The 27,133-nt window shown below is 40.2% G+C and overlaps 1 protein-coding gene across 1 annotated transcript in view; it reads left to right on the top strand.

The window, feature by feature from the left end:
• The window catches only part of LOC149782161 (asialoglycoprotein receptor 2-like), a 28,773-nt gene extending 4,450 nt beyond the window's left edge, over positions 1-24,323 (top strand). The window contains exons 2-4 of the mRNA XM_089935074.1: positions 1,932-2,032; positions 2,668-2,770; positions 24,106-24,323. Coding sequence (XP_089791200.1) covers positions 1,932-2,032; positions 2,668-2,770; positions 24,106-24,323 — 422 coding nt within the window. The remainder of the gene's footprint in view (positions 1-1,931; positions 2,033-2,667; positions 2,771-24,105) is intronic.
• The last annotated feature ends 2,810 nt before the right edge of the window (positions 24,324-27,133 follow it).

The raw sequence follows: 27,133 nt of genomic DNA, 5'->3' as shown, positions 1-27,133 counted from the left end.
AAATCAGCCAGTTATCCGTATGTTGTATCTTGCTTTTAATTGTGTGTACAAGCATGTCTATTCATGATATATGAATGAAATTGTATATCGATTTCGTTGCCGTGTATAGAATTACCCGGAGATGGTTTATTTTGTCAGTCCATTGCGTCTGATAACTAAATATAAACATCGTTAACATATACATATATATATATATATATATATATATATATATATATATATATATATATATATATATATATATAACTAATTAGCTATTACAGTAGGTCGAGTTGATGGTGTGGCAAAATCTGAATATTTTTGTACTGATGCCAAGGGGTATTAAATATAAAATTATTATGCAAGAATTGGTTGCGAAAAACAACATTCTTTTAAAAAGTCAAAGTTTTTATCTATCAGTGCATCTTCAACAAATTGTTATACAAAATTCATGTAATACAACTATTTCGTAGCGTATTATTTACCACAAAATAACGTAATTAGTCACATACAATACATAGATCACTGATATCTGAACAATTTGAAAAACTATTAACCTTTCAAAAATAATTAAAACGTAACTACTCTTTTTACAGTGTATCACAAATTATTGTAAAAGCATTATTTAAATTTTTAACACTCATTGACACAATTTCAGAAAGACTTCATATATTGTCAGGTACTGTCTAAAAATTTCTAGAACTTGTTTACATTATTCGCAATATCGTCGGAACTAGCGTAAAATATTTTTCAGAAAATCTAATAAATATTAATATAAGCATTTGCAAAAATAAGCCCCAAAATTATGAATTCAAACATTGATACATTCACAATATTTAGGAATCTAAACTGTTCCGAAATCACAATTAAAGGATTCCCCTTTTTCCACAAAAAAAATGCTCTTGGGTTTGCTTACATTCAGTGAGCGTTGATACAGTTTACGAATAACATGTCAACTAAATATGTTAATCGCATATTAAGCCCAGACATACAAGTCTCTAGGAAACAATCTTATCAATTATGATTATGAGTTATCGGGGTGGGGAGTTGCGTTTAAGTTTTTTAATATTTTGATGACTGATGTTTTCTGTTGGAATATGCAACGATGGCCATTTCGAATATCTAGAATATATATACGGACTATGTTGTGCATAATAATTTCGTTTAACGTGCTAGTTTTAAGTTTTAAAGATAAGCATTCTTGCAATAATAATTATGTATTGTTTTGATAACTTGTTAAAACATCATAAACATTATACTGCTTTGAAAGTCACCGGGTCTTGTAAAATATGCATGAGAAGCTCTGTAAATTTATGTTTGCAAAGTTCTAAACATTAACACAACATGCAACAAAACAACTATCTGAACGTAAAAGTTCTGTTTACATAAATGTGGCATGAAGGTAGGTGTTATTGAAACGAGTAGGCATGAAAACGACTAATGATCGAATCAGTCGATGGGCGAAACAAACTGTTCCCATTTACATGTCAGCAGCAACCCGTTTTTTTATGTTCTTGCTTACACTGGGATTGCGATTTTATATTTACAATAATTTATTTACACATATTTAAACCCTTTCAAAATATATTTTCGTGCAAGTATCTCAGCATCATATTTTTGTTTATTTTTGTTGTTTTTTATTTTCATTTGATATAACAGCAGCAGGTCAAACGTTTGTCTACTAAGGTGGGTCCTTTCTAAGAATTTGGAAGTAATATTCCTGAACAACCTTAGTCAGTGACATTGTATTATTAGATTACAATAAAGTAACCAAAAACGCATCGGGACAGTTTAGATGTTATAATCAGAATATCATTAAAAAGATAAAACTCTTGTATCTTTTCATATTCGAATGTATCATACAATGATATTTTCATTGCAGGCATTATGTGTCCTCCTATTGTCGAGGATAATTATAGGCATTTACCAGTTTATTGTATTCTAACTAACAGGTGTCTTTGAAGTTTACGGTGACTGCCAGCAAGGTTGGGTTCGTCATGGCAGTTCTTGTTACCACGTTAGTCGGGATCACGTTTCCTGGGAAGATGCTTACGTATGTTATGCAAGAAGTATTACCTGAAATGCTGTGATGAAAAGCCGACCTGATAAAGATACCCAAGTTCTTCTCTTAATTATAAAAGAACGAGAAAATAATTAAAAATACTCTCTTATCAATGTAAACAATGTACCTTGTTAAACTAATAAAGTAATGATCGAATGATACATAGCACAATTTTGAATGTACAACCATTCAAAACACCAATTACGTTATACAAAGAAGACTAACAGGAATGAATCCTACATTCGTCTTCATAGTTTTCTCTGTGAAATATTATTGGCACATTAAAACTATCAATGTAAAGTCCTTGCTCGCAAATCTACTTCTCTTTAATTCATAGTCCGTCATCTTTTGCAAGTTGCGGGTCCTGACCCATAATATATTGATGATAATTACTTACCCATAAATTAATTTATTCCCTCTCCAGCATCTTTGTGGTCATCGTCCTATAACGGGTTTGTGAGAGAAATTTATTCCATGCAGAATTGCAAGACATCATAATTATATATATGTCATACAACACTGCTAAACCATTTGTAATCATAGAGCCTAATATTTAAAAATGTGGCATCTCGTAATGACACACGATCGCAAAGAACATTCATTACTTAACATCTGCTCTTTTCCAGACATTTTGCAACCTAATTAGTGACATTGGTAATGGATACCTTGTGGAAATAGATGACAACGATGAGGCGGTTTTTGTCGAGAACCAAGTAAAGGTAATTCATGGTAAATACACAATTATGTTAAAGTTGCATTATAAAAACAGTCTGATTTCTTTGCAGCATTGTCCCTTGTAAGAGCATAAATATTCACCCTACCATTAAAGTGCTTGTTTCCAGATTGTGCACCGTTACTCGGATAGTAAGACATCCTTCGTAAACTCAAAGACATAAGTTGATAATCTCTAGATGTATCACCATAAAGTGCTTTCTTTCTACAATACGAATGGTTTGCTTTACAAAATAGCAGGCATTTATGTATTTGCATTTACTATGTGGAAACAAAATGGTAAATACAAATAGCAGTGTATTTTGTTGGGTGGTTAAGGAACAACACTGATCTTAAACGTTTATTTACTAAATTAGGAGATAACTGTGACACACCAGCAGGTATATATGGTGTTATTTAACAAACGTGGGCCTAGTGTAAGCAAGATTTCACATGCTAGTGAGACAATGACGTCGGTCAGTTATCTTTGAAGATTGAAATCGAAGAAAGTCTGTAGTAGCAGAGTCAAACACTTGATTATAAAGTTATGATAAACATTGAAATATATCAATTGTTGAATAAATTATATCGCCAAACTGGTAATATCGCTTTTGGGACTACTTTATTGTCCTATTGCTGAAATAGATATTCCTTTATAGATATTATTCCGACTAGTGTTCAAGATTTAGGTCTCATTTTTTTCTTCTTCTCCTTCTCACTCTCCTACCTTAATCGTTCTCTCTTCCCATCATAATAAACAGACATTAAAATGTTCAAGGCTGTCGACCATCTAATATACATTTAAGTAATCCATGAGAATGACATCAATAATGCCTAAGAGCAATCCCCAAACAACAAAAGACTAAAGTTTTATAATTATTCAAATTGTCAGTGACTGAATTTATATGGGCTGTTCGATATTTCATGTCACCCATAAAGCATCGTGCAGATGTTACACTACACGGTAAAAATGGTACAAATATTTAGGAAAAACTCTAGATTAAATTATGTAATGAAATTGTTTAATTAGCGAGTTTAACTTTCCATACAATCATACCTGTATCATAAAATGATGGAGACTTCACGCATATACGAGTGTTGATAGTAAACAGAAATTAAGTGACAATCGAACTTTGAGTGCAATGTCTGTCAGCAAAAAAGCCAGTACGTTTCCAAGACCATAAAAAGATTAAGCTTGAATGCACAATAAACATATTGAAAACTAAAATACATTCATGCAAACTCAACATAATTGAAATCTGCGGTATTACCGATCTTACGCTCTTAAATCTGAAAGATACAAACTTGTTTATAATGTTTCTCCTGGAACCAATTTGCAATGATGTTCACAGTATCAATCCAAGCAAGACATTTATTAACAAAAATAACGAATGTAAAATAAATCTAAAATAAAATAAAGCTAAATTTGTAAAAAGTCGCTGTCCAAATATTATTGTAAATTTCAAAACTTCTTTTTATCGATATCGCAATGCATCCGTTAATTTCACCGGCACAGAATGAATAATAAAATCCATGTCGACGGTTTCTGCTCTAAAATATAAATAAAAAATCCACTACGGTTGTTATTAGTATCTATAAGGAAATATTTCACTTATGAAATGGAAACATTTTGCTTTGCTCCCTACGGTTTTCCACATGTGAAAATATAATGTTTTTCCTTGTATCTAATAAAGAAACGTATCTATTCTCTGTTTATGTTGAGGTTCCAACAAATGACATGCCATTCAGAAGAATGCCCTATCTAACTGTATGAATCACATACAAGGTATCGAGCAAACTTGCGTATATTAATTAAGTTTGTGAATATTGACATCTCTAATTGAAACAATTTTTGTGAAAGTAATGCGACAAATACAAGCACATACAGTCGAAAAGTGTTATAATGTGAACAAAATGAATGAATGAAAAAAGCGATGCCAACAAAGATAGAGGTAGCATAAAATATTTGCAAATAAGTCGATAAATCTTCATTTTGAGATGTGGCTCAAATCCTTCCATTTACAAACTGTGTTTGATTATCAGTCATTCTTAACCTCTGGAATAAAAACATCTCGCAAATCTCTACTTAGGAAAGCATTGTCTGATGAGAGACTCATACTTATTTCGAACAATGAGCCAGAGGCGTAGCTATGATATTTTGCGCCCGGGGACGAACTATAAAACTGGTGCCCCAGCCCCCTCCCCGTTTAATCACATTTTTGAATATTACCCTTGTTTACTTATTATAATGTAACGTTGTAAGCCTCATTTTGGCGCCCCTGTACCTTGGCGCCCGGGGACATATGTACCCCCCTGCCCCCCCCCCCCCCCCAGCTACGCCTCTGCAATGAGCACTACTAACTCTCTTTACCTATTTTGGAAGAATTAGTACATACATCTTTTATTTCGCCAACATTAAATAACACAAGCTCTTTATGTGCCTACTTTGAGCAAAAAGAACAATAAAATATGTCAATTCCGGACTTTTCCACACATAAATACAAAGCGGGGACTGTTGAATGCATACACGCTTACATTAGTGATTTATTGTTGCAATGTTGTACGAGTGTTATGGAAATTTAGATTGAGGCGTTTAACTTTTTCTTCAAATTGCGAATAATGACGAATGTTAGACACATGTTCGCGTGACAACAAATAGGGAAGCAAACCCTATGGACACGAGGGATGGGTTGAAATGGCCTGCTGCTGAGGAGTACGCCACTGTCACTTACGCGTAAAGATAGTCTTCCAACGGTATTCGAACATTGGACTGCTTTATTCCCAATACTTCTAAGTAGCTGCTACAATGTAAATCCCAGTAGAGACTAGAATCGTACTCCTGCCAAACTCGAAAAAAATTGAGTTAATGAGGTGGGGGTGAGAGTACTTCTGACGCATTACTGGCTATATTATGCTGACGAAATTGAAGCTAAAAGTAATTTTTAAGGACACACCGAGAGTAGTGAATGGGGTCACCCTAGTGACAATGGGAATTAGCATTACAGACACCCCCCCCCCCGTCACTCTAGCGACAATGGAAATTTAACATGGGGAAAAACCAAGGGTCACTCTAGCGACAAGGGAAATTAACATGGGAATAAATCGTGGGTCTGTCTAGCGACAAGGGAAATTAAGATGGGAAAAATTGTTGGGTCACTCTAGCGACAAGGGGAATTTAACATGGAACTATAGTGTGGGTCTGTCTAGCGACAAGGGAAATTAACATGGGGAATAGAGTTTGGGTCTGTCTAGGGACAAGGGGAATTGAACATGGGGAATAGAGTTTGGGCTTGTCTAGGGACAAGGGGAATTTAACATAGGATTTTGTTTTAAAAAATTTTAAAAAAAGGGTAGGCAATCGAAAGTCAATCTCTTTTCGAGACCTATGAGTGGCCCTGAAAAGGGCCTTTGGGTTTCTTCTTCTTCTAATTTCTTCTATTTCTCCACCAATTTCTTATTTTCTCTCCTACACTCTTTCTCTTCTTTTCTTTCTTTTCTTCCTTTTTTCTCTTCTTTCTTCTTCTCCTCCTCTTCTTTCTTCCTCTTCTCATTTTCTTCGTTTTCAATTTTTTCATTCCATGTTCTTATCCTTATCCTTTCCTCTTCATTCTCCTTCTCCTCCTTTATTTCTTTCATCACATCACTTATCATGTCCTTTACTTTTCTTAAATTGTTAATCTCCATCTTCACTCAATGGGGACTATAAGAATAGTGATCTTCATTTAGCCTCACTAGCATTTGTTCCATCATGCCCAAATTATCCAGGACGTCTTGCAATGTTTGCATTTTATCGAGGTGGTTTGAAGCCATCTTCTCTGTAGAATGGTTTGAACGACGAATACTGTGGGTTCTTATACAAAAAGCGCGGACGTGATGGAAAACATCCCCCATGACTACTTTCTCATTTCATATAATCTACTATCCACATTAGTGAAGCAACATTTAACAAACCCCAAATCTACTATTTACACACTCAAATCATTAAAACAAAATCCACAATTTGCTATCCACACAATCGTACGTGTACAAAACCCAAACTATACTCTCCACATACGCTAAGAAACAATAAACAAACCCATAATCTACTATTCACACAAACATACATGAGCACTTACAAACACAAACACAAACACATAAACACATACCCTCACACTAGGATAAAAAGAGTCAGTGTTTATATTCACACTACTCTACATACACACATTGGCAAATTGGTTATTTTTTTTTTCTAGAGTATTGGATAGCCCTGAAAACGGCTGTTTGTTTTTGAACTTCAGATGCACCTATCTAATGCTGGCACCTTCCTGGCCTGGCGCCACACACACATCTTATTCCCCAGTCTCTTTTCACTCGTTTTGGGGGAAGAGCAGAGGCGGGATAAGTGGCTTCAGAATCCCAATTTTCTGTTACTGGGATTCTGAAATTTCTTCTCTCCTTTTCCTCTTTTTCTTTTTTTTCTTCTTTCCTCCTCCTCCTCTCTCATCCTTCCCTCTTCGACAATGGCCTCCGCGGCCAGTTCATTTAGTATGCGCCTGGCATATTCCAGGTGCATCTGGAGTTCTAGAAGCTTTGCAATTCTGGTATTCATTCTCTTCATCAATCAACAAGGATAGCTAGACTGCCGAACGAGTTTCAATTTATACTGAAAGCGCGGACGTGATGGAAAACATCCCCCTAAAACAAAATTGATCTTACCTAGATCATGACCAAATAACGCGCGGACCTAAAAGAAACACTCATTCACTTTTTATACTACCCATCACTATTCTAAAAATTTTCATTAATCACTTCAATATACTATCCACATACGCAAAGCAATCCAATCAAACCCCAAATCTACTCTCCCCACACCTCTAACACCAAAAAGGCCATGATCTTAATCTACTATCCACAACAACGTACGTGAGCACTTACAAACACACAATCCTATACACAAACACATACCTTCACACATTAAAAAAAGAGTTAGTGTTTATGTTCACACTACTCTACCTACACACATTGGCAAATCGATTGTTATTTCTTTTCTAGAGTATTGGGTAGCCCTGAAAAGGGCTGTTTCTTTTTGTTTGCTATGGCAATCTTTGTAGTTTCTAAGAATGCGACGTCCTCTGAGGATAGACTTTCTGACGATAGGTGTGCTTCTTCGGAAAGAGAAGAAGAACTCTTTGGTGTCGGTACGACAATCGACAAAGCCTCTGTCAGGTTCAGGTTCCTGCTGCTGTTGTTGTTGTTGCTGTTGCTGCTGTCTCTGAAGTCTGTACTTCTCTGTCCATTCTTCTTTCTCCCTGTTCACTTCTTCTCTGAAGAGCTCTTCTATCAGGTCTTCAGTGACTTTTAACATTCTCACATTCTCTATCTCTTCAGGTTGCGGTATCAGACTGTGTCTGACCCTATGCAAATTCACGTAGGCTTCGTTTAGCTGAGCTAGTTTGGAGCACATCTTCGTAGGAGGATGAGTCGACAATGGATGGTTAGACTGGAAACTACCCCGGTTCTTAAAGTCAAAGCGCGGACGTGAAGGAAAACATCCCTCTGCGGTTTTCGAGCCGCAACGTTCAATGAGTGTCATGAGAGGGATAGAGAGAAGTCAAAGAGCATGAATCAACATTCTTATAGCCAAACAAAAGACAAAGGCATTTTTTTCAAAACACAACATTTTTTTTATTGAAAATCACTTAACACTAACCAACAACTCTAACATGTTTAACAATAATCCAACAATATAACATCAAACATTTGTTCAAATGACAAACATTTTTTTCAATTCAAACTCTACTTTAAACAGGTTTGACAACGTTGTGAATGAAATTGTGATTTACACTGGTGGAAGTCATTAGGCCATTGATGGACACTACGTTTCCTAGCTTGAGACAAAAGATAAGCATAATGGTCACAAAACCATTTATCTACTTTCACATCGTTTCTTGAAGAAGAACGAGGATCAAAATGAGTCACTAAATGTTCTAAGGAATAGCCCAGGCTACGATGATGCAGAAAATACACACAGTACTGTCCACACACCAAGGAATCTGTGCCTTGTAATTTCACATTATTGAATCGGGTGGTCTGAGCATTTCTTCTCATAAAGTCAATGATATCGTCTTCCAAAGGGGGCAATCCGTACGAATCGAAATATTCCACACATCCTTCTTGAGGAAAGTAGACGGCTACCCAGTGGGTTCCTGGGAGATGACTGTCGTCCGTGTTGATGACATAAGCTTGATGGTCTTTAGGTTTGCGATGAGGGAGTTCATCTTTAGCACAGACGACAGGATTCCAAGACGTATACGAACTGTGGTTCAAAAGGTAATAAAGTTCCCAGGTATCCATGGTTTTTTTTTCTTCTTCACAGGTAATGATAAGTCATCAATTCGATCCTGACCTTTTGCTTGAAAATGTCTGACAAGTAAAAGGCGTTTGGCTCCGACTTCTTATTTTGGTCAAAGAGAGATTCGATGCGACGGTGCTCCAGAGACGTTAATGGAGGAGAAGAATGTTTATCCAAGCCTTTATACCACTCGTTCAACACGAATTCTATCTCGATGACACCCCAAGCTTTGTCCAGATATTCGTCCAATTTTTCTTCTTGGCTCAGCATCAGACATTTGTCGTGTTGAATTTGACTGGGATGATCGTTGTGACATCCATAGCACTCTTCCTTGATCAATTCTTTCATTACATCTGTCAGGAATGTAGCAAAACAGGAGACTAGATGGGCTTCTTGTTCTGGCCATCTTGACTTCATCATGATCACTTCTTCGTCATGGGAATCTTCTTCTACTTCTTCCATGGTCTCCTCACATTTCATGTCCAAAGTTTCTTCACTAGGTAAAGAGGGATAACAGTCTTCCATACCTTCTAATAATCTAGAATGACTTCTCTCAAACTGTTGATTTCTATGGTATTATCGAATTCGGCATACAGGATGACGTTCACTGTGTTCCCTGCATCCAGTGGACTCGCAAACTGAATTTCCACACGAATTTGGCCGGATTTTATAGGGTGGAAATGTCCCTCGTCGCTGCCTTGGTCTGGAGTGAAATCGAAAGCCCACAAAGCATAGCCTCCTGTATAATCCTCGTACGTAATACCGTGACTGGTGTTGGTTCCTAACTGTCCGGTGGCTTCGTACAGCAACAAGTACGATCTCAAATAATTCCTGTCACCAAAGTTAGGCTCAAAGGGTCGGGTACACAAGGTCTTGCCATCGCGACTGACCTCAATCTTGGACACATTGTAATGATGAAAGTTGAAAGGATTTTCATGGTAGGCTCCGTTGAAGGCTGAATTCTTGACGATACCAACGATCAAACGCTTGGTTAACTGTCCTTGGAACAGATGATCTTCGATCATGGATCGCTGTCCAGCAGGAATGGTGAAGGTTTTCACTTCCACGCGACGTATCGGATACTTGGCGGTCGTTCTGCTCAACGTCTGACTGACGTCGTTTCCCACTTTAGGTAACACTTCCACACAACGCACGTAGAGTCTGGCTCTTGGATGATGGTTTTGTAAGTGGAACCATCAGCAGCCATCAAATGGAAGGCGGCACTGCTACGATTCAGTCTCAGGCGGACATCCACCCCGTTCAGCAAATACTTTTCTTGTAACCACATGTCTAGATGCAAGCGATCCATCAGTTCTAAACTACGACTTAGATGAATTTTCGTTCGTCGTTCTACAAATCCCGTTGTATTTTGAGCATCCCCGGCAAGTGTAAGGCTGTTGAACTTAGTCGCTTTGTCAGGTTTCCATACCACGCAAGCATCCCGATGAGTGTTCTTGGCTTCTTTTCCGTACGTCAAGAGATTTTCCAGGTACGCTCGGTAAGGGTAAGTATCCATGCTGCTGATGACCAGTTTGTTATTCAAGTACAAGTCCACTTCGCTAAACAAGGAATGCATGAAATCGTTGACGGGAGCTACTGCATCATCATTGTCTAGGTTAGCGTTGGGTGGTTCGATCACTTTCACTTTCAAGTGTAGGTAACTGCTATTCAGATCGATGTAATCTTCGGGCTGTCCTTTGATTTCAAACTCGATGGGAGCGGAATCGTTCAATGAGGAGACGGGATGAAATTCCACCCAGTGGGATTCTTGCATCGTCATCATGGTGGGGAGCATGTCAAACAGATCCAGTTCCGACTTGGAACAAGCGCAAGGTTCTCGGTGCATCATTTTTTTCAATAATCGAAAATGTCTAAGTCTCGAACGGTTCTTCTTTTCTTTGTCTTTCTAGCTCTAGACGTGTAAAGTCTGGTGAAAGGGTGTTTTCTTCGTCGTCTCTTTCTGCCTTGTCCTTGCTGAATGCCTGACTCGGTACCGTGCAGGGCATTTATAGGTGTGTCTCGGCGGCCCAAAAGGTCTTTGCCCGTTTGCAGCAAGACATTTTTGCCTGCCCTCATGAAGGCTTCTTTAGGGTTTTGTTTGTCGATGATGACATTTTGGAGAAATTCTTTGCCTTGCGTCAGTGCCGCATCTTTCAAGGCGTGCAATCCGCGTGTCACCATCGGTTTCAACACTGGGGCTACCGAACGAAAGACCGATTTTAACATATCTCCTACACCGTGTCCTCGTTGTCGAGCAACCCCTCGGTACACTGGATACATGACTTGCGAGTCGTGAGAGAACCGTTTTCGAAAATGGAGTTTCACCGTGACTTTTCCTTTGGTGAATGGAATATTTTGTCCCAGATCTCCTTTTATAGCAATGTTGACCGTGTCTAAATACGACTTGCTGACAGGCAAATAGTGAGGATGTACAAATTCGCGGTGGACGTGATAAGTGTTTCCACCTTGTTTTTGTAAATCTTGCAGAGAAGAACTGGGTGAAGGAGTGGTCGACGTAGCTGCATCTGTGTGAAAGGGCATGATGGTCACTTCTTTTTATAGTCGATGACTTGCGAAGTGTCAATCCAAGAATCAAAACTGGGTGGATATCCATTCCAACGTACTTTGACTTCTTTGACACGTCGTTTGCCCACTTTACGGGTTCTGCGTTCGAGAATGCTTTCGATGTCGTACACGTCGTCTTCTTTTTTGGTGACACGTTGTAACTCGGGCAAATAAAACGTTCCTTTGAGCACTTCTCCGTTCATGTCTTCCAATTTATAGACGGCAGGATGACGACCATGCACTCGTCCAGTAGCACGAAACAATTCGGTCGTCCAGTTAGGTAAGTAACCTTTGTCGAAAGTGCGTTAGGTTTTGCCAATGCGCACCCAATCTCCTACGGTCAACTCTCCACTTTTCTTGGGGACAGCCCTCGTCGGGGACGTACCAAACAGGCACTCAAACACCAACACTTCGTTCTCGGGAGTCACTTCTTGCGGGGCACGTCCGATGCTTCGATGGTAAGATTGGTTGTACGCTTGCACCAGGTGCGGTAAGATGTCGATGTAGTTCAGAGTGTGGTGATGAGTAAAATATTTCCGCATGCTTTCTTTCAAAGTGCGTTGAAAACGTTCCACGATGCTGGCTTTGGTTTCTGGATTCTCGGCGGTAAAAAAATGAATGTCACGTTTCTTTAATTCTTTTTGGAAAGCTTGGTTCAGAAATTCGGTGCCTTTGTCCGTTTGCCATCGAAGAGGGTGACGACCGCTTTGTTTCAACACTCGTTGCAGGGCTCGCACTAATTCGCTGCTCGATTTTTAAGTCAAGGGCACGACCCAGGCAAATTTGGAAAAGACGTCGATGACACAAAACAAATATTTGAATATTTGTAGCCACGATTGTAGCTGGCCAAATGAGAGACATCGGCTAAATCGGCTTGCCATTGATGATCGATGTATTCCACTCGGGTGCGACTTCTGGCAAACTTTCGACGAATAGGTTTGTGTAAAGTGTAGGTAGCTTGTTCTTGTAACCATCGTTGCACTTGAGGTAAGCGGAGACTTTTCAGTCGCGTTTTGGCAGCACGATACAATTTTTGAACTCCTGCGTAACCTGCAGGATGAGAGGAATCGTAGTAAATGCTGGCTAAGACTTTTTCCATTTTTTTTGTGTTTGTGTGTTAATAAGACACCCACTCTTGAAGGATGCTACTCTTTTTCTCTTGGGGTACTTTCTTGGATTGCAATGCTTTGCGTGTGCGACCGGCAATAGGTGTTGAAGAGGAGGAGGATGTCTGAGCGGGGGATATCGGTTCTTGTTTCACTTCTGTCTTCACTTCTGTCTTCACTTTCTTTTTCTCTTGTGATGAAGAAGGGGTGGCCATCATCTTTTTAATCCATCCAATTCTGGAGGTAGGTGGTGTTGTTAATTTGCGTACTTTTTCTGGTGGAGTTTGAAACCCTTCTTCTTCTTCTCCTTTTTCTCTCTTGGTCACTGGTAGTGGTGGTACTGGTACTGGTGATGGTGCTGGACTTTTCATGAAGGTCTTAAAATTGTTCAGAGTGGGTAGAGCTGTTTCGTCTAAAGCTTTCTGGTGAAAGAGTTGCAGTCTTTGCAAGAGTTGACCGTACTTTTGTGATTTTTCTGTTTCGGACAAATCTTGGCTATCCATCAAGGACTGCAATTCGTGTTGTAACTGGGACATCTCGCTCATATTGGGATTGGGAGGTAAATGCGGGGTGCTTTGTTCTTGACAACGATGGTATTCCATCCATCGTTTGTAAGGCACTAAAGCTAGTTTTCGTCCTTCCATGGGGTTGTCAGGGGTCGATTCTGAGATCTTGGGACTTCCGAGGGCCTTTTTATCTTGCTCTCACCAGTCCTCCCAACATGGTTCCCAAGACTCCTTTCAGCAAGGGACCTAACAAGAGGGGTAAAATGCCTCCACGTTGGACCAACATCTTCTTCTTTTGACGAATCGGAAATTTCTTTTGAACCATTTGGCGAAGAACGTGACGATGTTTGCCTAAGCATTGTTTCTGGTGTTTGGACAAAGGGATCGTGCCTTTCAAGACGTTCAAACAACATTCGCACACGGTATCGATGACCTCTTTGGAAGCTGATTTAATGAGTTTTTTTCGTAGGGGTGGAGAAGCTTTGGACAGGACAGATAACATGTCCCCATGTTTGACTAAACGTGGAGGCAGTCCTTTCCTTTTCTTTCATTGGGGTTGTTTAGAGAGGGATGTTTTCTGGAGGGTGACATCTTCAGGAGCACCAAAACACTGATACCCTAGTTGGTCACACACCTTTTTTTATACTGGAACGCGTCGCCACTGATTGTCTTTACGTCGTATCAGTTTGAGGACAGGCATGACACGTCGTGCAGGGGTACGCAACGGACTAAATCGAGCCAGTTCTTGCTTGGACAAATCCAGTAAACTTTGTAACATGCCCGATCTTTCTTGGACTTTGATTTTGGGAGAAGGTACTTTGTGAGCAGCAGCCACTGCCACTAAATTAGAGGGTCCTGCCACTGGGGAAGTTCTTTTTGGGGTCATCAACGGAGATGTTCTTGGTGTGATCAACGTCTCCAAGTACTCTTCAGTTCTTGGTGTCATCAACGGAGAAGTGGATGAACGTAAGGCTGCCGGAGACGCAGTCACCGCCGTGGCAGGTCGTGGTTTGCTAGTGTAAGGTTGCGTCCTGGCCGAAGTGCTTCTCTTGCGACTAGTTTTCTTCTGTGGGCTTTTCTTTTTCTGGGGTCTTTTTCTCTGTTTCTTTTTCTGAGGGCTTCTTTTCTTTTTCCGGGGTGGTGTCTGGTAAGAGGAGGGTCCCGCCACTGGAGAAGTTCTCCTTGGGGACCTGGTCTTTTTCTTCTTCTTGGAGCTTCGTTTGACTTTTTTCTTGGGGAGAAGTTTGGGGGCATTAGGATCCCATCTTAAGAGAGAGCGAATGATGACCCCTCCTAGAGTACCGCTCCCTCCAGGTTTCAAAATGATTTGTTTTTTGGTTTGAGTGTCGATGCGGGGATCGGCCAGTTGGGTCAAAGCGACTTTGTTTCGATCAAAAAAGCGTTTGGTTCGATGAGGAATCTGAATGATTCCTTGGAGTAATTGACGTGCCGTCACCGTGAACCATCGTAAGACTTCTTTGAGACTAGCTTCTAAGACACGAGTCCGTATTTGTGGATTTTTTTCTCGACTGATGCCATACAAGGCACGAATCAATTTGACGGGAAGATGCGATTGAAGGGACGTCATGTTCAAAATGTGTGTGAGACAGACGAAAAGGGTCTGAGGTTTTTTTAGATTTTTTTATGTGGAGTGAAATTCCACGGAATCTGTTGGATTACATACGACATAAGCCGTGGCATGGATTCCTGTTTTTATGTTCTCTTTTTTTCGGAAGCAATACACGTACATTCTACCCAGACATCTTCGTTCTCCAGTAGGAAATCTAGAATACTGTAACCTACAGTTCAAACTTCGATTAGAAGTTTTCTCTTCCACTAAGCAGATTCCACGTAACATATGTTGGTAATCCTTTAACTCGTCTTCCTCAATGCGTTGCTCTAGGTGAATCTCGAAGTAACCAAAATGATGAACGTTTCGTTCATTCACTAACTCACTAACAAGGTCTGACCACTGAAACAATTTCTGACGAATCAGTTCTCTTATACCATTCAGGTACCCGTGGTTAAAGATCTGGTGACGTAAAGGATGCAACTGTTCTTTACGTTTGACTTGTATTTTCACCAGCTCTCGGTAAATGCGTTCTCTCAACTCCACAGGCAAAGCACGAATGTTCTCTTGTAAAGTATCCATGAATAGGTCAGTCCGTACAATTCACAATCTTCTCCTAGAGCAAAAGTAATCCACATAGTAAGTAATTTCTGACCACTGCCATTCAGGGCAACGTCCAAGAATCTCACTGAACTCTTTTGATGTAAACGGTCTAGAGTGATATAATAGGACGAATGCACACTTGACCCAAATAAATCTAACACACTGGTTGACTTTTTTCACTTTCCTCTTGTGAATTTCTCGGCACAAAAGTTCTACAGTTACCCATTGAGATTTCCCTCTGGCAAACCCCTGCCAAACTTCCTTGTAAATCTTCTCTTGCAGTTCTTTAGGTAATGATTCAATATCGTTTTTGAAATCAAGTTTAAATACTGGTCTCGTTGATGTCCAACATTTGACTCCTAGCCAAACTGGTTTCTTCTTCGTCAACGACATGGTAAGTTACTTTAATGTCTCGGTCCCACTAAGGGTAAGTAATGACAATTCGGTGACCATCGAGCATGTTCTACGTAGGCCGAATCTTGCGGTTCCCAGTGGTGAAGTGACACACCCCAACTGAAGCACTTGACTTTATCTCCTTCGCCCAAGTAGAAAAATCCGGCTCTGGCTAATTCTTCGGGGGTCGGGCCTCCCAGATACTTAGGCCATTTTCCTTTGAACGATTGAAGACGATTTTCAAAGTCGCAGTATTCCGACAAACGCACAGGAAACGAATATTCGTCTTTCACAGGTTCGTTTCGATGAGGATTGGGTGACATGAACAGGAGTTTGCTCAGAGCTGGATGACATCCGTAGGGGGGTAGACGTGAAGGTGAACATTCCTCTTTAAAACTAAACCCAGTAAAATGTCCAAGAGGACGAGAGGCATCGCTTTCGCATCCCTCAAGGTTTGGCACGCACAGCATCCCTTTCCATGATAGGGGTAGTGAGAACAAAGTTCCCATGATGCTTTACGGCATCCCTAAGGTCACAACGTACAGCATCGTACCCATCGCAAGGCTCACAATCGGATTCCACTTCAGAAGCCCCCCACTTGAAGTGTACCTGTCTAAACTTGTTTTGTGTTTCTCTGAAAGTATTCATCTTGTTCGCTCGGTCTTGGTAGTCCCAATGAACTATCGATCTTGACCATAGCCCCTTTTTAAACTAGTCGCAATGCAGTCTAAAGCTTGTACATCTTTCCTTTTTTATTTTTTTATGTCTTGTTTTGGAAGGTACCGTCTCTAAGGTACCGTCATCATTGTACAGTAATGTCATGGGTGGAAAGTCCATAGAAAGGTAAGGGCAGTGGGGAGACCATCGAGTATGTTCCAGAATAGCTGAATCTTTATAGATACATAGATCCATTCGTAACTTCAAGCCACAAGCGAAACACTGTACTTCGTATCCCAATCCTGACTCAGGTCCCAAGTAGACAAATCCTGTTCTAGCTAAAACATGCGAAGAAGGTAATCCTTCCCTATCCGTTGGCCATTACTGAAACGTGTCCAATCGACGGGCACAGTCACAATAGTCAGGTAAGAAGACTGGAAAATGGTAAGGTTTGAACTTGGAGTTCTCATCGGGTTTCTCACTCGATTCTTGCTGTGGCGAAGTCATCCTTCTAGTGAGTTGTTATCCGCTTACAACCAAAGTTTTATACCAACATGTCCATACGGTAAAGTGAAATGATTGGGCAGTCGCACTCGCTTCTGGTACACCATTTGATAGACTTTTTCCAAGGGTCGACTGACGATGTGGTGAGTGGGTAAACGTACAATCTTGTTCGGTTGATAGGTGGTCACTTTAAAGTGTTCATCCTCTCCGGATTGCAAGGCTTCTTTCAATACCCCAAAGTTGACCACACGACTGGTGCGATAATTCAGAATCAATCCTTTCACTTTGCACGTCGTGTACACTTCTCCTTGTGGGTCCCGGTATTCGTAGCCGTAATTTTTTGGACCGCCACTGACGAAACTTAGAATCTTGTCGTCGGGATGCTCGTCTGTCCAGGCTCCTAAACGGTCTCCTTCGATGTCAGTGTGCGGTTGACTCGGGTGATGGATGTAAATGCAACTGTCCGTGTCAAAGTACAGGACGCGTTCCCCTAACAGTTGTAAAGCTTCGTACAATTTTATGCGAGCATGAGCTGTCACGTAAGCCGCAATGATGACATTTCCAAAAGGGTCGTCTTGAAAAAAGTCCAGATCTTCTTCGTAATTGACCAAGATCAAATCCTCACGAACGACGTCCACGTGTTTCATGAATTTGGTTTCGTCGTGAATCATCTGAAAGTAGCGGGAAGGTTCGGTCAAATATTCCGTCTTGGGTAAACACGGACGTTGTGCCAGTTTTCCCCACAAGCAATTTAACATCACTTTGGCAAACGATCGCCTTCCTTCGTTTTTCTCGATGTGATCTAAAGTGATGCCTTCTTGTTCATAGTATTTCTCTTTGAATGTCTTTTCGTCTTCGGGAGTGTGACACCAGGAAGGATAGCCGCTGGCTTCTTGCTTCAGTTTCAAAAAGGCATCCATGTAGTCGGCGAAAATGCCTTTCTGCGTGGGGTCTCCCTTGTGGTATTGTTGTGTCTTGGGAAAGTGACAAATTTCGTACACTTCTAACAGTTGGCATCCCATGTCCAGAGCTTTGAACAATTCCACGGTGACCCACGTCCCTGTCAAGGCCCGTTCTTCCTGGGTGTGATGGCAAGGCTGGTCTTGATTGCACGTTTCGACACAAGTACGGCACAAAGGAAACATCAGTTTGCCTTGGCAATGGTGAGGTAACACGGGATGGTACAAGTCCGTGGGCGGCAAAACTTTACACTTGATCAGACCTTCGTATTGTCGAATGTTTTTCAGGTCGATGTGTTCCGTCAACAATTGTGGGTGCCCTACAGGAAAGCGACAATATTTGCACACGTAGGGATACAGCAAACACACGTCCAAGTATTTGATTTCTTCTCCTTTCTCTTCGTCGGCTTGGTACAGCAAACAGGTGGCATTGGTCCTTCCTCCGTACAAACTATCCCTCGGGTTCAGGGGGTCCATCAGCTTGTAACTTTCCACGAGGCATTTAAATTCGGGACCGGTTTTCAAACGGTGATCGTACTCGTGTTCCCACATTTCCACCACTTGGTATCCTTCCTGTTCTAACTTTGGGCGTCGCTGACAAGTGGCCTGGTACAAGTCTTCCATGGTTCGTTGTAAAAACTGATTTTTAGTGCTACGATCAGGGTAACAGACGGGACATCCATGAAATAAGCAACCGTTAAACTCGTACACGATCTTGGGGTTTTCTAAGTCCCAGCCATCGACCGAATACGTTCCGATGGTCTTTTCGCCTCCTCCGTTGCGGGCATGCTGAATCCATTTGTCTTCCTTGTCGCACAAGTAATGTAACCAACGTAGAGCTTTGACCGAGTATTGACGTTTGACATAGTTGGTCGATTGAGGGCTGATGACAGCCACGGTGTTTTCAGGCATGAATCTTTGTCTGTACACTAAGGAACACGCTTTGGCAATGGTGCAAGCTTATTTCAAAGGGTCGACCCCTCCGTGTTCCATGAACAGTTCTCGAAATTTTCCACAGCAACGTCGTAAAATGTCCACGTCGGAACGACAATACTTTGACGTTTCTTCCTGAAAGTCGAAAGGGTCCGAGGCGTGAGCCTGGTACCAAGCGTAGAAAGCTTCTCGTTGTTCGGTACGCATGTTGTCGGGGTCGTAATAGTGAGCCTCAGGTGAATGGGGTAGAACGGCGTGTTGATTGGCTTCCGTATTGAAAAAGTGTGGAAAGTACCCTTTAGTCATTTCTGTCATTCCAAACGTTTTAGGCATTCGGCTCAAAGGTATGGCCAAGTAACTCATCGAATCTTTAAACTGTACTTGTCCTACTTGCATGAAAATGATTTTGGCTCCGTTCAAAGTTACTTTAGGACGCTCGGTGCCTTGTTCCGTATAGTATCTCAAAAGAAACTGTCCATCGTATCCGGAGAAATTGTGAGCCATCACCGTGGCAGGACGATGACAATCTCCGTAATGTTCGATGTCTTCTTGGCTCCACGTCTTGTCGATGGGGTCTAAAACCAATCGAGCGAAATCGGCTAGCGTGTTCGGTCCTCGAAAGATTTTTTCACGCCCTCCAGGAATTTTGCTGCAGTGAGGGCAATGACTGAAGATATGTTCTTGAATACACTTCTCGCAAGCTCGATGAGCCACGCAGAAATTAGGATTGTGAATGCCAGTCTCTTGCATGCATTCGAAATCGAAAAAGATGAAATTGCCTTTCTTCTTGTGACCGTCCTCTTTCTCTGGTGGGGGTTGGTATTTTTGCATGTAACATTGATGTTCCAAGTCCACGATGTGGTGACAAATGTGACATTTTTTCTTTCCTGAACATACGTGTGCCTTGGCATTATTGGTACGTATGCCTTGTCCACACGTAAGGCACAATCTCAGCAGTTGACAAGCACATTTTGCTGTGAACCTTGCGTCTTCAAATGTTGTTGGTAACAGGTAGGGCTGACAAACGTGCGCAGACATGTTGAACAAGGCACTGGTCCTTCGCTCAGACAGGGTGGAGAGGCCAAACATCCTGGGCATTTCGATCCACAATGTTTGTGTTGCTCTCGATTATTATAACCATGGTCACATTTCTCACAATAATAAACATATCCCAGGAATCCGGTGATACTGGTAATGGCATCGAAATGGTCATCGTGATAATAGACATGAATGTATTTTCCATCCTTAAAGTCTTTCCCTCGAAACAACAGAGGCCCGCGCACTTCTTGAGGGTACACTTTCAAGGTGTAGCGTGGAGCTAGGACATCTTGCAATTTGTGCATCTCAGGAATGCCACAGGGTGTGTCTTTGGACAGTCCGGCTTGTTGCAACAGGAGTTCTGCTTCATTTCGTTGTTTGATTGGATCGTTGAATAGTTTTCCAGGCTCTTTTCCATTCTACCGTGTCGTTCTTGTTGGCATAGGTTCGTCCCACCACGATAGCCCTGGCTAAACACATCTGGTCTTGAGGGTTGTTAATTCGAACGAGACTTGTTTTGGTGTTGCGAAGGGCGTTCACCAATAACATCTTTTTGCGTCCAGTCCCTTGAGGAGGAGAGACGTGGGTCATGTCCAGTGTGGCTTTTCCATCGGTGATGTCAAACTGATCATTAGATTGTTGTACGTGTTGAATCTTGTCCATGACTTTGGAAGTGGTCAATTCTGCAGGGTGCTAAACTCGATCCAAACAGGGGATTTCAAACCGTCTTGTTGTATGGAAAGTCTCAAGCGATCGCCTTCTTTGGGTTGACATTGTCGCTTGAGTGTGGTGAGCAAAGAATCCCACACTCCGGTGATGAACCCTTCTGCTTTCTCTAACCGTACTTCAGCCTTGAAATATTTAAACTTCACCGTGTATTTGTAAGCCGTGGTTCTAAATTTTCTAGAGGAGCGCTTTTCCGTCTCTCGAATGGAATAGTATTTTTCAGGGTTGACTAAGGGTGGCGAACTTTGTTTAGAGGGTTTGGATTCTGGTTCACTCATGTCCTCTTCAAAATCACTGGCATGAATTTGTGCCAAGACTTCAGCTCTGGTACGAGGCGATAGATCACGTTTCTGCATCTTACTTTCTTCTTCTTTCTTCTCAAATGAATTGGATCGTTTCATCTTGAGTGCAAAACGTCAAATGACTCAAGTTTAAACACCATAGACTAATTTATAGTCATGGCAGACCAGCGTATATAAAAAGGTTGTGTGTCTTGTCCTTTCACTATTCATTTCACTCTCAAACCGAGCACAACGATGGAAGAGACTACCCAGATCGAACGTTTCATCAGAGCTTTGCGAGGGGTCATTAGAAAATTCTCTTCAGACCAGCCGACGGACTACTCTCCTTCCTTTCGAGATAAAAGTCAAGATACTTGCTATATCTGTCAGAAGAAAGGGCATTGGTCTTCAGAGTGTCCAGACCATCAAAAAGAAAAAAAGGGGCTAGAAAAGACAAAAGTCAAGATACCTGTTATTATTGTCAAGAAAAAGGACATTGGTCTCCAGATTACCCAAAAAAGAAACAAGAGGAGTCAGAAGAAAAGAGGGATTTTTCAGAAGAAGAGAGGGATTCTTCAGAGGAAGAAAGCAGCCAGGTAAAGAAAAAGAAACAGGAGAAGAAAAGAAGAAGGAAAGAAAGTGAGGAGGAAGCGGAGGAAAAAACTGTGAAGGTGAAGAAATTTAAAAAACAGAGAGACTAAACAATGAGACAGAAGGAGTGTAAGAACTTTTTAAAGTGCTCTGTTGTGAATTGTGAATTGGATTGTAACTATTGATAAAAGAATACATTAATTATATAAGGTAAGTGTCTTTGGGTTTTGATTTTAAAATAAGAACGTACACTCACGCACTCATATAAAAGTACTATAGGGGTAAAACGTTTTTTTTTTTTTTTGAGTTACTGGCAATTGAAATTGTATTTCTTTTCGAGAGACGTGGGTGGCCCTGAAAAGGGCCTTTGGGGGTTTTTTTTGGTGTAGGGGTGAGTTTAAGCAATCAACTTTAACTGTCTTAAGCCTTTGCCACGGCCGAGGCCTACTTCTGGACTGCGTAATGTTGATGATGATGATGATTTGGTTGAAATCACTAAGGGTGGTACGGTAGGCTTAGTCACAGGGTTGACCTGTTTAGCTCGGGAAGGTCGTATTCTCTTTGGTCGTAATAAAGAAGTCTGATACATTTGTTTCAGACTTCTTAACTCCGCTAAAATGTCCAACAGTACCGTGACCGTTTGATTTTCACCCTCTTGTTTCTTTGCTGCTACTTCTTCTTGTTGTTGTTTTTTTCTTACCTCTTCTTCTTGCTGCTGCTGTTGCTGTAAGAGAAAAGCTTGTTCCGCTTCCTTTTGTCGTTGTATAAATTTCTCCAATTCTTCTTTCTGTCTCTGTCTAAAATTCTCCACTTGCGGTAATGAAGAAGGTAACGAAGGTTCCGGAACAAATTCTTGCGAGGTAAGAAAATCCACAAAATCCCAATTTACCTCTTCTGAAAGTAAGTCCGGGTTCCCTTGGGTGGTCTCCACTGCTGGTGCACCCCAATGAATCGTTTTCTGAGTTTCCGTCATGTTGAATCACTGTCTCGCATCGATTGACTACACACAGGCGCAAGCGAATCTATATAGGCCACGTGACGTCACAGACTGTTCTCTTCGGATTGGATGCGGGCTGACTGAATTTTGTAACGCGTGTTTGGATTGGTGAATGAACTCAATCCGTTTCAATCCTTCCTCTACCTATAAATAAGCGCAGTTCACTGCATTGATTCACCTGTTCTCGTCGCCTCAAGATGTGGACCACAGTTGAATCATCCACCCTTGTATCTTCAATGATGTTTAGGACGGACATGCTAATGTATGTCCGATCCAAGTGGACCGTTGTCCACAGGACAGACACCAGTGAGGCGCAGCCTAAGGACAAGAAGAAGACCAATGCGGTGCCCTTTATGTTAATGGATACATTAACATAAACCCAAAGGTTCTTTTCAGGGCCACTCATAGGTCTCGAAAAGAGATTGACTTTCGATTGCCTACTCTTTTTTAAAATTTTAAAAAAAAAATCCCATGTTAAATTCCCCTTGTCCCTAGACAAGCCCAAACTCTATTCCCCATGTTCAATTCCCCTTGTCCCTAGACAGACCCAAACTCTATTCCCCATGTTAATTTCCCTTGTCGCGAGACAGACCCACACTATAGTTCCATGTTAAATTCACCTTGTCGCTAGAGTGACCCAACAATTTTCCCCATCTTAATTTCCCTTGTCGCTAGACAGACCCACGATTTATTCCCATGTTAATTTCCCTTGTCGCTAGAGTGACCCATGGTTTTTCCCCATGTTAAATGTCCATTGTCGCTAGAGTGACCCATGGGGGTCTGTAATGCTAATTCCCATTGTCGCTAGGGTGACCCCCTTCATTACTACCGAGGCAGCAAACCAAATCTGGCATGGGCGAGTATCTAGCCTGCTAAACCTGGAATACGAACCTAACGCCCTACTAACTGAGGAACTGGGGCACAATTTTAAAATATGTAACTGCACCTAAGACTTGATAAGATATGTAAACAGAGTCATAACCATCCATGCTGAAAAGTACCGGCATTAAATATGTAATACACACATATATAAAGGTTATCCAATTAGCGTTATATTCCGTACACAAAAAACCTGAAAATAATTTACTTACAAAAGTCCGTTGAAGAGACAAAATAAAAACACAAGCAAAAACACGATGTCATTTAACAACGAAATTTGGATATTAAAATAATAGTATTTTATGATGTTAAAGGAGCCTGATGTAATAAAGATATTTAATAGCAAATATCTTCAAAAATAGTCAAGATAGATTGGGACATTAAACTGAATATTAGCCTCGTCTGTATCCGTCAGCACAGTCGAACCACTAATATGAATGGTCATACCTGGCAGTCTACCCTCCTTGGTTGTGATCAGTGACATGATGTAGTAGGTTATTATTAAAAAACATTATATTGATGATGTGAACACGATTTTGAGAATTTTATGCAGTGATTAAAGGAAATAGGTGCTAAGGGAGTTTATTTAGCTGTGAAAAGAGGGATGAATCATATTTAATTAATTCAATACAAGCTACTAAATAGATTGAACTTTCGTGACTTTAAAACTATCAAAACAGCCCTCTGATTTGTTCTTCAATTTCATACCTTCAGACGAAACATGGATTGGAGCAACTGATTTGGTATATGATGGTGAATATATTTGGATGAAGAGTAAAACTCCAGTAAGAATTGCGCATTGGTCTCCTGGGCAACCAGATAACGCAGGGACAAATGAGGACTGTACTGAGATCTTGGCAGATGGGACATGGAATGATCGACCGTGCTCTGAGCTTAAACGATACATTTGTGAGGCATCTGTCGATTTATAGAATAAACCTTATAAATACATAAAGGTTTTGTACATAAGACAAAACAGTGAAAACGTGTTTTTGCTATTTAAGCATGCTCATGGCAATATGTAAAAAAAATAACATTTATCATTTATCTATCTTTCTCCCTCTCTCTATCTGACGCTGAAAAAAAAATACGTTTGAAAACTGTTCTTCTGCACCTCGGGAAAAATTTCATGTGCAGTTTGTTTCAACAATATTCTAAATTGATAAATATATAAGGTGATAACGAATTAACAATTCTATGGCACCGGTCGACTATCTCGATGAATGCACGCGGCTATTAAAATGAAGAATTGATCCTATCACTCTACACAAACATTCACAAATTGAAAAACGAAAATATGATTCATGTAATCTTACGTATGGAAGGTGAGATTCAAATAACCACATGGACTGTAAATACGTTTCAAATAATATTAAGCAATGTAAGAGAGATTCACATAATCTGACGTATGGAATACGATTAAGATTCAAATAATCTCAAGGAATTCAAATATGTTTCAAATAATATTATGCGCTGTGAGATTCACATAATACCCTATATTATGCAATGTAAGTGAGATTTCACATAATCTTTAATAATACAAATACAATTCAAAAAAATCTCATGTAATTGAAAATGTACTCAATTGAAACATCTGTTGGAACAAACATATGACTCTCGACACTTGTACAGTCGTATGATTCATAAACTGATGAACCACAGTTTCATCTAATCCTTTGGTTGGCCCACACTTTTATCGGCCGCTCACCCCCTTCACATATCCACTACATGTACAGACATACGTATACAAGTACGTACCGACATTATACAGCACCCTTGTATTGGCTACGTCTACATTTTTGGCTCCACCACGTGTTCAGACACTGATATACACATACGTAAAGACAGCGCACAGCACTAAGCAGCTACAGTCAGACCTACACAGCTACAGTCAGCCCATGACAGTTACCGTCAGCCCTAAACATCTTCAGTCAGCTCTAAACAGCCTTGAACAGCTACAATAAAACCAAACTGGTCGTAATAATGGGTTCTAAAAAATCTTTAGATATATGATAATAAATTAAACTCTAATAGCAGCTGTTAATTCAAAGTTCACAACTTTTCAAATCTGTGTAGTAGTAAATGCATCATTACACGATATGACATTAAAACCTGAATAAGCATCACATATCAAATAAAATATGAATTTAACATCTACCCCTATGGATGGAGAATACAATAGAGAACGCTCACTCCTTGACAAGATCCGAAACGACCAGTGTCGGCTAGAAATGGAATCTACTGTAAATGCATAGGAGAGTGAGTAATAGTCAGGGTAAAATACCCGGGTATACCATGCAATTAGTGTCTCTCGCCGCAAGTAATTTTCGACAAGATACATGCTAGTACAGTCGCTTATCTGGAAAAACAATTAGTCTCCCTAGATAACGTTGTACGCATGTAAATCGAAAAATGGTGAAATCGTTCTAAAGCAAAACTAAGTTATTTATGCCTCATTCTGTGACAAAGTTAATAGCCAAAATTAACAATCTTAATTTGATCCCCTAAAATTTAATTGAGCAGACATGTGATTGCAAAAACGTGTGATAGATCACATTTCTCATGATGTGGTCTTCCTCTTTGCCTTGTCTTCAGAGAAAGAGCCGAGCATGGGTTTGTGCTTTAATGTCTGTTTCTGGGGTACCATAGCATGCAGATTCAGGGCTCGACACGATCGCATTCTCTTTAAAGCTTTAATTTAGCTCAGTCTAGTCATACTATTGCATTAAAAGTCAAAAGCCATACCAGCTTATTTCCCGTGAACATTTTTTTGTTTGCTTTCAGACTGAGGCCACAGTAACCTACTTTTGACTCAACAGTTGTTAAGTTCTGTATTCTCGATTTTCTCCTTTTGTTGGAACTGTTACTCGTGCAGGATAATTAGGGCTAAGTGGATTACCTTATCATATATGTTATCAATTCAAAATTTTGCGACTTAATAGCTTTCAAATATCTTGATATACTATCTAGGCATAGTAGATTAAAATCTCGAGATAGTAACACGAAAATAATTTCGATACACTAAGAACAATTTTGACACTTGAAACTGTGAAGAACTGAGTCGAAAGTACGATATGCTACATCTACATTTTAAGATGCTAACTCCAAATTGTAAGTTCCCAATACACATTTTGTTCTCTAAAATTTATTTATTTATTTGCTTTTTGTTCCTTTTTTGTTTATGTACCCTTTTACTTTTTTATTTGCAGGAAAACAAAATACTTGACACTTATTCTCATGGGTCGTTACTTATACGGTTACAAATCTGTATAGGTGGTTCCATCTTGCAAAGTTTAATTCTTAACTGTATGACGGCTGCAGTAACTCTACTTAAGTGACCATACACTCGCAGTATGATATCCTCTAAGATACAAAAGGAATCATATCGACCCACGTGTACAATGGTCAAGAATCAAAGTTGCTATTGCTCACATCTGACTAGACATAATAACCTGACTTTGAGATTACATACATACATACATGCATACATACATACATACATAAACACATACATATATACATACATACATACTTCCATGCATAAACACACACACATATATATATATATACATATATGCATACACATACATACAGACACACACACAAACATACATACACATATATACATACATGCATGCATGCATACATACATATATATATGCATACATACATACTTTCATGCATACACACACATACATATATGCATGCACACATACATACACATACATATACATACATACAT

This window comes from Sinohyriopsis cumingii, chromosome 15, assembly GCF_028554795.1.
Source record: "Sinohyriopsis cumingii isolate HCF-2022 chromosome 15, ASM2855479v2, whole genome shotgun sequence".
NCBI classification, from domain to species: Eukaryota; Metazoa; Mollusca; class Bivalvia; order Unionida; family Unionidae; genus Sinohyriopsis; species Sinohyriopsis cumingii.
Note: the sequence above shows the minus strand (reverse complement) of the source record. Positions and strands in the feature narration are given on the sequence as shown.